This window comes from Sciurus vulgaris (genome assembly GCF_902686455.1).
Source record: "Sciurus vulgaris genome assembly, chromosome: 19".
Taxonomy (NCBI): domain Eukaryota; kingdom Metazoa; phylum Chordata; class Mammalia; order Rodentia; family Sciuridae; genus Sciurus; species Sciurus vulgaris.
The window spans coordinates 8,191,378-8,203,539 of record NC_136480.1 but is presented as its reverse complement, the minus strand read 5'-3'; the positions used below and the strand labels follow the sequence as shown (position 1 = coordinate 8,203,539).

The following is a 12,162-nucleotide window of genomic DNA, read 5'->3' as shown; positions in this document are numbered from 1 at the left end:
TTGGTTCTGGAGTCCACCTAGACCTGAACGGGTGCTTCCACTCTTGTCCTAAGAGGCTAGTAGGGCAGCAGGAAGGATGGGCACCACAGGTGCTTGGTGCGTGCAAGGTGCTCTGCTCAGCGCGCGCAAGGTGTTCGGCGCGCGCAAGGAGCTCGGCGCGCGCAAGGTGCGCTCCCGGTTCTCGGGGCCCAGTTGGGCCCCGGCAGCGTGGGCGCCCTTCGGGCCGGGCCGCCGCGTCCCATTCTCCGCACTGGCCCGGCCCGGTCCCTCAGCTCCACCCCCTGCCTCCCCCTCCCGCCCGCTCGCGCCTCCTGAAAAGCCAGCCCGCCCGGGGCGGCGGCGCAGAGCCGGGCCGGCGCACGAGGCAGCCAGCGCGGCCATGACGGCGGAGAAGGCGCTGCCCCTGGGCAATGGGAAGGCTGCCGAGGAGGCGCGGGAGACTGAGGCGCTCGATGGTAGCGGCGGCGGCGGCAGCGGGAGCGCGGCGCCCGCGCGCGACCCGCGCGACAAGCGCGACAAGGCTGTCCACGAGCGTGGCCAGTGGAACAACAAGGTGGAGTTCGTGCTGAGCGTGGCCGGGGAGATTATCGGGCTGGGCAACGTGTGGCGCTTTCCCTACCTGTGCTATAAGAACGGAGGAGGTGAGGCGCAAGCGACAGGGAGAATGGGGGGGGGCGGGTTGCACGCCCAGTGGGGGCGGGGAGAAGGGGGGCAAGCACGAGACCCCCTCCTGCGCCTGCGTGCGGAGGGACCTTAATGGAGAGCCTGGACCCCAGGCCACCTGGTGAGTGAGCTACCGCCAGGCATGGCCCACCTGTTCCACGGTTTGCTTCGCGCCTCAGTGTGCCACCTGCCAATGCGCGGGGACTTACCCGCCAGGGGCGTTCTGTCTCCAGCATGAGGTAAAGGCTGAGACCAGCAGGCCCTTAATTTTGGTATTTTCGTTAGCATATCGACAGAAAACATTTAGTCCCTTTGAGCCTCAGCGTTTCTCACTGGCAAGGGACTCTGTTATTACCTCAGTGGTCTAGGTTTGGGGGAATTTGCCCCAGTGCCAGGCACCCTGCTAAGCTTTCCCTCCTCACCTTAGCTTCACCGTCACCTTTGTAGGCGGTGACATGCCCGTCTTGCACATGACAAAACTAAGGGTCAGAGAAGTTCTTCATTTAACCAGTGATTAAGATGAGATTCTGGAGATGCTAAGCAACTCAGGGAGACCCTTGTCTCTAAATAAAATGCAAAAAAGGTCTGGCGATGTGGCTCAGGGGTTGAGTGCCCCTGAGTTCAATCCTCAGTACCCCTCACCCCGCCCCACATAAAGGAATTCTGGGACCAAAGGCCATGTTTTAAACTGGGATTGGGCTGACAACAGGGAGAACTTTTTGTGTGAACTTTTGCTGTTTGGTTTTTTTTTTTGCCCCATCTTTTAAATTTGCTCTCAGGGCCATTTCTCAGGCAGATATATTGGGCCTGTGTGGTGGAAGAATTGGCACCAAGCAGTTACATTTTTTGACCTCAGAGTCACCCACAACACAGAGCAACGACACTGATTTTATGTTTATGAGATGCTTAGAGATTGTGGAAGGGGGAGAGGGAGAGGAAGGTGTTGAGAGAGTCATTTCTAGTAACAGCATCTCCAAGTCAGTTTGCCAGAAGAGGCAGCCATGAATCCATGACTGTCAGTTCAGAGAAAGGGCTCCAGACTTCAAGACTGCCTTCTATCATATCAACGGGGCAGCAGGTCCTTGGGAAGGGGGTTTCTAAAACCTTCGGTGGTATGATTTCTCCAAGAAAAAGCCTGTGCTAGTATATCCACTGACATTTTGTGCCCCCCCCCCCCATTCCTTCAGTAAATCCTTAAACCTTAAACAAGGTGGCTCAGAAGTTGTCTGGCAGGGCCAGTGCTAGACTTCCTGTGCGAGCTGTGGCAGGGAGGAGAAGGGTACTACTGGGCAGGTCCTTTCTTTGGAGACATTCATCTTGAAGGTACAGGCTGCTCCAAGCCTGCTCTGTACTGGTAATGAAGTGGCAGCCGATGTTGGTGGCTTGGCAAGGGGAATACAGGAGTGGAGTTGGAGACCCCAAATGTGCCCTGTGCTGTCAGCTGTGAGTCCTGCCTCTCTTGGTGGATTCAGCCTTTATAAGCTTCCATGTGCACTTAGAAACCCGTGGAAACTCTTCAGGGTAGTCCCAGGACCCTCCCCCCCCAAACCCCCCCCCCAAAAAAAAAGTGTGAATATCTTTGTTCATCCAGGCAATTATGGTGCCAAAACAGTAAGTGTTCCTAAAAGCAAAAATTGAGTAAATTGGGTTCATTAAAAATTCTGCCACAGATTTTAAAAATGTTGTAGTGAGTAAAGTTTAAAAATGAGTCATCGCTGGATTTTCTCTTCCTCTCTCTGATTTGCCAAGAGTCTCCATCGGGTACACAGATACCCTGGTTTGATTGAGTTAGTTATTTTAAGGATTATAGTACAAGCTTTATGAATACACAGGCCAGAAGGCTTTTACAAAGTGTCATCTGTTAGGTTTCAGAGGATTCACAGGTAAATTGCAATGTATTAAGGAATGATTGTAGCTTTTTAATCAGTTAGATTTAGATTCAGTAGACCTATACTCTTATTTCCTTTCACACTTTTGCTTTTTTATATAGTTCAATTGTCTGTATATTCTCAGTTTCTCTTTTCTCATAATCTACATAGCTCTACTCATAGATTCCAATGATAGTTTAAAGTGTTTCTTTCCCAATGTGAAATTTTGAAGTAGTTCCTTGCCCAGAGAAATCTAAGACCCTTTCAAAACCTTGTAAAGAGGACCCTGCTATCAGGATTGATCAAAATTGTTGCTATTAATCCTTGCAGTTAAAAGGGCTTCATTTAGCAAAAAGCAATTTCAGTTAAAGGCTTCATTTGTGAGATCAGATGGTCAGGAATAGCATGTTTTCATGCTTTGTTATTAGACTGGAGAAAGAGAATGAGGGATTTGGAAAAAATCCCCTTCTGCTTGTAATAGCCCATGCTCACCTCAGTTATTTAATTTGTTTTGCAGAAAAGCCCAGGCAAGGGGTATTGTGTTTCAAGACAGGAGCACTAAAACTTAGGGTGGTCTTTTCCCAGACTGATCCTAAGCCAGACTTATTAGATAGATTCTTGTTGCAAATTCCATATAATTCACCTCCACACCTGGGACTTGTGTATAGGGATGTTTAACTCTTTGAAGCCTGATATTGTTCATGGTATAATTCCCTGAGAATGCTTTTCATTATGAAAAAGTTTTTTTTTTTCAGGTCACTCTAAAAGTAAATAAGAGAAAGGGGTCTCCCTTACCTAGACGGTTGACATCACTTTAGAATTTAAAACAAGGGTGCAATATTCAGGATGGAAATCAACCTGACCTCTGCCAAAGGATGGAATGCATAAATTTAAAGAACTGAGCAAATAAAACCCTTTCTTTTGTGTTGTCTTCATAGTTGCACAATCATTCTGAAAGATAAGCTATGCAGACATTAAGGACTGAAGCCCCAATTTACAGGTGAGGAAGCTGAGAATCAGAGCTATGCAGCAGACTTGTTTAAGGTCACAGATGGCTGAGAGCACAAACCAGGGGCCATGTTTTCTGACCTAGTCCTCAAGCTTAGAGAGCATCATGACTTGCCTGCAGTAGGTGTATATTAAAGATTTCTTGTGCCAAACTCGAAATGATGGGAGCAGTTTTAATCTCACTCCTTCACATCCTTCCAGGGGCATTCCTGATTCCCTACGTGGTATTTTTTATTTGCTGTGGAATTCCTGTCTTTTTCCTGGAAACAGCTCTGGGGCAGTTCACAAGTGAAGGAGGCATTACATGCTGGAGGAAAGTCTGTCCTTTATTTGAAGGTAAGTGTTGATTTAATGAGAAATAAAGTTTTGCCCCCAAAATGTCAAGCTCCAAAGAGTAGCTGAAGGCTGTTTGGAAAAAATAGAAACTCAAATTGTTCCCTTTCCTTTGTCCTTTCAGGAATTGGCTATGCAACACAGGTGATCGAGGCCCATCTAAATGTGTATTACATCATCATCCTGGCATGGGCCATTTTCTACTTGAGCAACTGCTTTACCACCGAGCTCCCCTGGGCCACCTGTGGGCATGAGTGGAACACAGGTATGACCTCCAGGGAAGTTCTCTCTACTGGTCGTGGTGGAGGACCTGGGATTGGGGATGTATCCTTGGGCTCTAGGCTCTTGTCATGAGTCCTGTTTCCTGCAAGTGGCCTTACTGGTTTGTGAATGTTCTGTGAGTTACAGCCTAAGCTGAACTTTGGTCCAGGGGTTGACAGGCTTAGGTGAATGGTGATGCTCTTGGCCTTCTTTGCTAGATGCAGAGATTGAGCCCTTGGGGAACAAGGTGTCAGGTATGAAGAAGTGTTAGACATTCAGAGGACCAGAGCCCCAGTTCCAGCCCTACCTCTCCAAATGGCCAGTTTTCCTCTATAAAATGAAGGCGTTAGACTAGATTAAGGGCTACAGACATAGGGCCTTTAGGCTGATCCATCTTTAGATGTGTGAACAGCAAATTGAAAAATGTATTTGGTTACCAGAATTTAAAAGTCCAAATACTTCATGTGAAAAATCCAGATTTCCATCTTCTCTTTAAAAATTCAGAATTTTGACAGCATTCCTGCTTGACAGAAATGGCTACAGCTGAGAAGCGACTGTTGCCTTTGGGTGACACATCTGTCCTCAAGTTTCCAGTGACCCCACCCAGATTTCTTCGTTCATTTGCTTTACCTGTTCAACCTAGCTAGACATTTGAATTCAGCAGCTGCCCCCTTCCCAGAATGGATAATACTCCTGATTTGATAAACTGTTGTGTTTTTAAATTGATCATCCTATTAGAATTTGAGTATTATAATCCAGGGAAGACATCTGTCCAACCCATTTCTGAGATGGTTGTACTTACAGCAGACATCACTAATTGATTACAGCACTCTTTTCTTTTGAGTCAGTCTTGGCTTTGGAGTGCTTCAGGCAACTGCTGCCTTTTGACTGGAATTGGGGCACACAATTAACCTATTCACCAACCATATCATAATCTGTGGTGAGATCATGTCTGGAAGTGTCCTCTCATGCTGAGGACCAAGATGTAGCAAGACTGGGTAGGATGTTGGTCACCAGCAGATGAAACTGAAGGCATTAGACCTCGAAGTTCCTGTGATCTATTTTCTACCCCTGTGTGACTCTCCCCTGACAGTCATATTTTGTGGTGGCCTCGCTAGGTCTCTTCAGAGCCCATGTTCTTAACCTTCCTTTGGCAAGTGACCTTAGAGAGATGTTCATCAAGCTCAAATTCAAGGGCATATTCTTGGAGGCCTGTGAGTCTTCCGTGATAATTTAATTGTATGTGGATATTTTGAGGATACACTTAAGAAATATGTGAATGTTCTGGATCTTAAGTACAGTCAGCTAATAACTGAAAATGGTCGGGAGATTCCACTACCTGAATTTGCACGGGTTTGTAATTTAAGATGAAATTGTGGCATATAGAAGGAGAGTAGCCAAGGGAAAGAGAGCAGAGAGGTTTAATTCACAGATGGTGTTTTGGGGGACTGGGGCTTGGTTCAGTGGTTGAGTGAATGCCCGACACGCATGAGTCCCTGGGTTCCAACCCCAGCACAGCAAAAATCAATCAGTAAATAAGGTGCATTGGTACTGAGCGAAGCCCAGTTGACAATGCCATAAACTATAGGAATGAAGTGTGACCAGTGGAAACTGGTTGTAGAATCAAGACTCAAATAGTCCATGGAACAAATAGCCCATTTCCACAGCAGACTCTAATGTTTACCTCTCATGTCCATTTTTTTCTGTTGGGGGAAACAATTTAGTTTCTCCAAAAGGCATTATTCTACACAGCCATGTGATATTATCACTTCGAATTGAGTTGGTTCCACAGTTGAGATGGTATTTAACTTGTACATTTAATTCTGCTTTTCTGGTTATATGACTAATAAAACACAAAACCTTCACTAGCCCACTGCTTATTTGTACATGATTAAGTATCATTTTAATAAAAATAACTGGTGAACCTGGGGTGTCTGAGATTTTTTTTTTTAACTTTAGGAAGTAAGATCTTGAGAAAATCTTTTTTGATTGATTGATTTTATTTGAGCCCAGGAAAAGGCCCAAGACACATCCATTCATTTTACTTATAATTTCAGTTTTCTAGACTCTTCTTAAGACTGACGGTGGACTTCCAGACCACTTCCTTCCAGAATATAGTTAGGGCTTGCCAAGAGGAGTTGGAAGGAAGCAATGACAGAGGCATTTCCCCCAGTGGTCCACGGATCTCTTTCTTCTACTGGTTTGCAATTTCCTTTCTCCAAGGCATGAGAACAGTGTGCAAAATATCACACACAGAAATATAATTCCTTCCTTCAAAGATGGCAGATGTAATTTGGATGGCTTTTATATATGTGAGAAGAAAAATAGTGCCAGAGCAAAGTGGGTGCTGGCCACTGTTCTGAGGTTCTGAGGGAGCAGAGACAGGAAGCCCTGCCCTTAAGCGTGTTGCAATCTGGTGACCCAGGTGGCTCTAAACTGGTCCCAGGCATTGACCATACCAAAGAAAATGGAGCCCTGGCTAGAATCTATTCTCAGTTCCTTCTTTAACTGGCTGGTGGCTTTCTAGAGGAAAAAAAGGATGGAGGTGGCAGTGGAGTGGGGGTGGGGGTCCTTTGACTTTTTATGGACCTTAGATTGTTTCTTTTCAAAATAAATGGAGTTAGAGAAGGTAATTCCTTGGTGAACCTTTGAATTCTGGCTTGCTTAGAATTCAGGGGAAGGAGATCAGAGACGGCTTCCTGGAGGAGTAGGAGGGATTAGTGAGTTGCTCTGGGCCTTGACCCATGAGCACTAGTAGCACCCTTGGCCATCACGTTTCTGAGGAGAGGTCTTCAATGAGTCCTTTCTGACGAATTGAATGCTATAAGGGAATGATGAAGAAACCAAGGATCTTTTACACATGTAGCTACTCACCATTTTATCCAATCCTAACATCTTTATAAGGCAGCTTACAATATCAGTCCCTTTTTATACATAAAAAAAATTTAATCTGCATTTCTGCCCTACAGATATCATGACTGGCCCATTTCCTTAACCACCACCACCGCCCCCAGTCCAGTGAGGGCCACTGGGCAAGAGAGATAAATACCATGGACTTAGGCACAAGAGTGGAAAAAAGCGAAAATGATTTGGGAATGAGGCTGGAGGAAAGAGCAGGATAGGCCCTGTTGGCTGGGAATGGAAGAGACTTGAAGCGCCCTGCCCCCCACTCCATTCCTCCCATGCTGGTCAAACCCAAGCCTCTCTTGTGAACTGTTGGTAAAGCATTGATTTTTTTTTCCCCCCACTGTGCTCTTGGAGTCATGTTTGCTTGGAGCGGCGAATTAAAGCTGCCAGCGTTGCGCCACGACTGAATGTTTTCCCAGCTTCACCTCTCCTGAAGGTTAATTTTCTTGTATGTCTTGTCTTGTTTCCACTGTAGAGAATTGCGTGGAGTTCCAGAAACTGAATGTGAGCAACTACAGCCATGTGTCCCTGCAGAACGCCACCTCCCCTGTCATGGAGTTTTGGGAGTAAGTGGAGAAGCACTGTCTCCCTCGGTTGGTGGGGGACTCTGTCCTGGTTCTGCTTCTTTGGCCTTGCCCCCATGCCTGGGCAAAGCCTGACCCTTCCTCCAGCCTGGCAGTTCTTGGCTTCTGTGGGCTTTTTTTTTTTTTTTTTTTTTAATTATTTTTAGTTGTAGATGGACACTAATATCTTTATTTTCTTTATTTTTATGAGGTGCTGAGAACTGAACCCAGTACCTCACGTGGGCTAGGCAAGCGCTGTACCGCTGAGCCCCAGCCCCAGCTCCTTCTGTGGACTTTTGATTATTTGAGAAACAAGTGTGGAGATCTTCTGGGGTTTCCTGAAGGGGCAACAGAGAAATACCTTCTTGTTCTGTGATAACGTGTCAGCATGCCTTGTTGCTTAGTAGGGCAGGAAGTGCTTGATAAAAGGATAGTTTAAAAATTCATCTTGAACAAAAGAAGATAGAGCGTGTTTGCAGTAAGCAAAGTCAAGAGTATATTTAGCCTGGCAGTAGTCTCCAGGGGGGCCGGGTCTGCCTGTTCTCAGTAGCTGTGGATAGGAAGTAGATCCACTTTAATGGATAGAGGTTACAAAGAGGTTTCAAAGGTGCTTAAGGAAGAAGTTGTCTGAAACTACTTCAGAAGATTGGTGAGCACCCTTTACCTGGAAGTGTTTGGCCAGCGTTGGGCTGCCAATTACCGTCGGAGATGTATCAGAATCCACTAAAATTCTAAGCAGTGATTGTGTGGGCGGGCATTTTCCTACAAATGGGCATAGTTTCATCAGAGTTCCAAAAGATTGTGACCCTTACAGGGCTGCTGCATATAGTTGTCTTAGTTGCACACTGAACAACCTAAGGAAGCATTATATACTTTGTGAAATGTGCACTCCAGGATCATATAGAACAGAACCTGTATAACTGTACCCAGAAGCCCTGACTTTGGAATTTCTATAGAAGAAGTAGGATTATCCCCTGTCCCCGGGTATTGAAGAAATGTTTCCTGTATGAGTCAAAGTCTGAACTAAATGCTTTCTCAGATTTTTCAGGTTGAAAAGACCTAGTTTCATTGAAGAACCCTTCCCACCCCTGATGCTAATTAATAATAGTGTTTATGGGGGGTGGGGGCAGTGGTTTCATGAAAGATTTTAATTTTTTTTTTTCCAAATACCATTTTTCTCTTTCCCTCTCTAGAAGTCATTATGCTGAATTTAGATTTGTCATCCTAAAGCACATTTTTTAACTTGTTTATGCCCCTAATAGTACTGAGGTCCATCTAACATATTTAAAAAAATTTATATTGATGGTATCCATTACTTACATGTTTTATGACAACTTTGTTTCTTTGCTTGGTATTGGTTTGGAGATGTATCCATATTGTTACATGTAGCTTTGGTTCTTTTATTTCCCCCCACTGCTGTACTGAATAGTACTGTATTGCATTGTCTGAATAGATTATATTGTATTTATCCAGGTCCTCTCCATGGGCCTTTAGAACATTGCCAGTAGTGTTAGGCACACTGAGTGAATGTCTGCTCCAGTGTTTTCTTGAGTACTTGAGTGGTTTCCAGGCTGTGTAACTATCTTGTGTGTTTGCTGGTTCTGTGTCAGAAAACCTCAGACATGGTAACTCACAAAGAATAGGGAGTTATTTCTTATAGATCTAGAGCTTGGAAGATGCAAGGCCAAGGGGCTGGCATCTGGCAAGGGCCTGCTGTTGTTATTATCCCATGGTGGAAGGCAGAAGGGCAAGAGGGCATATTTGCTTGAGCAATCAAGGGGGCCAAACTCATCCCTTTATCAGGATCCCACTCGTCAATAACTAACTCACTCCCATGATAATGACATTTATTCATGGGAACGGAGCCCTCATGACCCGATCACCTTTTGAAAGTCCCACCTTTCAGTACTGTTGCATTAAGGATTAAGTTTCCAACATGTGAATGGTAGGGGACCATAGTAATACCTAGTAGTGGAATTGGTGGGTTGTAGGATACATGCATGGTAAGTTTTATCAGATATTAGATAATACAAAGGGATTCTCTCATTTACATTCTAAATGTGTATGTGTGCACCAAAATTTCTGCTGCTCCCTCTTTATGGAACACTTGGTCTGGTCAGTTCTGTTTTGTTCATAAAATGGGCATGGGTTGGTATTTCACTATTTTTATTTTTTTTATAATTTTTAAACAGAGTTATGATCATTAGGCCGTCTTTAAAAAAATGTTACTGTATTTTTCATCCCTTTATTTTGGTTTATTTACATTTATGTGGTGCTGAGGATTGAACCCAGTGCCTCACACATGCTAGGCAAGTGCTCTACCACTGAGTTACAGCCCAAGCCCCTGGTATTTCACTATTTTAAATTTGTATTTCTCTAGTAACTTGTGAGGTTGAGCACTTTTTCATGACTTTTTTTATGATTTCAAATCTTCAGGTTTCTACACTTTTCTATTTGGATCGTTTGCTTTTTCCTGTAGGTTGGAATTCTTGATACAGGCTAGATGTTATTTATTGTGCTGGAAATATATTTTCCCAGTGTGTGGATTTTCTTTCTCATTTATGGTGTACAGACTTTTGAATTTTATTGAAGTTATATTTGTCAACCTCTAAAGAGATTGGTTTGCATAACTGGCATCTAATTTAAGATATAGTTCCCTACCTCAACGTTGTTAAAAAAAAATTCTGTATTTTCTTCTAAGAGTTTTGAAGTTGTGTTTTCCCACATTAATTTTTTTATAAATTTTGTAAAAAAATTATTAAAATTTTTACTTTTTGTAAATTTTGTTAAAATTTTATTTTATATAGGGGAGAAATTCAGTTTTATTTCCATATAAAAAGGAAATTTTCCCAGCAGAACTTCCTGATCATTCATCCTTACTCTACTGATTTATAGTGCCATCTTTTATACATAATTTTCCTAAAAGCACAGGTCTATTTGGAGTTCACCGTCCTGTTTTATTGTTATGTGAGTCTATCTTTGGGTCAATACCAAATCTGTAGTTTAATGCAAGACAAGCTCTGGCAAGACAACTTTCTCATTTTTTCTTTTCCAAAGTGTTCTTAGTGTTCCAAATACATGTTAGAATCAGTGTATTAGGTTAAACAACAGTAACAACCAGAAAAAATAAAAAAATTCTGGGATTTCAATTGGAAAAGTGACATCTTTATGATTGAGCCTTTCCATCTATTTATTTAGGACTTTTTAAATGCTCTACTAAATAGTGCTACTTAAATGCATTTTGCTGAGCAGCAGCATTCAAACTTCCTAATTATCTACCCTAGATCTAGTGAATCACAGTTTCAAATGAACATCCGTAAAGTACGTGCAGGAGAAGGGGCTTCTGTGCTTAGTGGGACTGTGTGGTTTATTCCCAATCCCATGGAACTATAATGTCCTGAAGGAGTGTCACAGAGACATATTTTGGGCTTCCACATTTAAGGGTCTGCAAAACACTGTTTCCATACTTCCTTAGGTAACCCATTTCAAACCCCTAGACCAGACATAGTCTCTGTGTAAGTTCCTGAATTTTTTTGCACCATTCATTCCCTCTGTAACATGTATACAAACCCTTGGTTGAATCATTAGTCATGTAATGTATTTGATCATTGTGTTTCCTGACAGGCAGTCATGAAGCAGCACCTGTCAGATTTTACTCACCACTGCCAGGCTATGGAAAGCCCTCTATGAATATTTATAGAATAGATGGGTAGATAAGAAGTAGGCAATATGTTCTAGAAAATACTATATGAGAAGAGCCAAAGGGGGCTCTGGCAAGAACTCATGCTGTCATTAATATTCCCAGTCAATAGCATTGATTAGTTCCAGGGCCTGTTTGCAATATCCATATCACTCATTCATTTCACCACCATGTGGCAGGAAGGAACAGATTGTCTGCATCCTCATGTGTAAGGACCTTTTTGCCAGCTACTTGGCCATTCTAGATGAATGTGCATGGGAGAATGAACTCACGATCTGGTTTTCTATTGAGGTTGCATCTGTATTATCTATGCAGTGTTGAATTCTGTATTCTAAAATTACTCCAATGCTGGTGTGACTCTCATCCCTTCATAACATGCTTTTATCAGATGACCCCAATTCATTTTTTTCTCAGAGATGAGCTTGGAATGTGGAGACTGTGTGAGATGTTGATAGCATCCTATGACAATCGGTTGAGCCACGGAAGCTTGAGGAGGTCTGAAAACTGTCTCTGGGTGAGAACATCCATGTACCTTAGACTAACCCAAATCCTCAAATTTATTTTCCTGTAGAATAAGTTGGAATCTTTTCCCTACTCCCCCTGAATTCTAGCATTTCACTAACCTCAGTCTGGAGAATACTTTGCTAGGAAGAAATTCTTCTTTAAATTCAATGGAATGTTAGTTTCTGGGACTTTGGATAAAGCATTTCTAATTCCTTTTCCATGTGACAGCCCTTTAAATATTGGACCCATTTCCTTAAAAAAAAAAAAAAGTTTCCTCACCAGTTCTCTTTGCTGTCCCCTGATGTGGCTGGTTCATGGATTCTCCACTTTTGTTTGTGACTTTGGTGTGCTGACT

At 43.4% G+C, this 12,162-nt stretch overlaps 1 protein-coding gene across 2 annotated transcripts in view; it reads left to right on the top strand.

Annotated features, from left to right (window-relative positions):
* Nucleotides 1–331: 331 nt before the first annotated feature.
* SLC6A11 (solute carrier family 6 member 11) overlaps nt 332–12,162 on the top strand; it is a 126,761-nt gene continuing 114,930 nt past the window's right edge. Inside the window, exons 1-4 of one of the 2 annotated variants that reach the window (XM_079122170.1) lie at nt 332–641; nt 3,741–3,875; nt 3,997–4,137; nt 7,516–7,606. In XM_079122170.1, coding sequence (XP_078978296.1) covers nt 380–641; nt 3,741–3,875; nt 3,997–4,137; nt 7,516–7,606 — 629 coding nt within the window. In that variant the 5' untranslated portion in view covers nt 332–379. The remainder of the gene's footprint in view (nt 642–3,740; nt 3,876–3,996; nt 4,138–7,515; nt 7,607–12,162) is intronic. The other variant, XM_079122169.1, reaches the window with a different exon arrangement.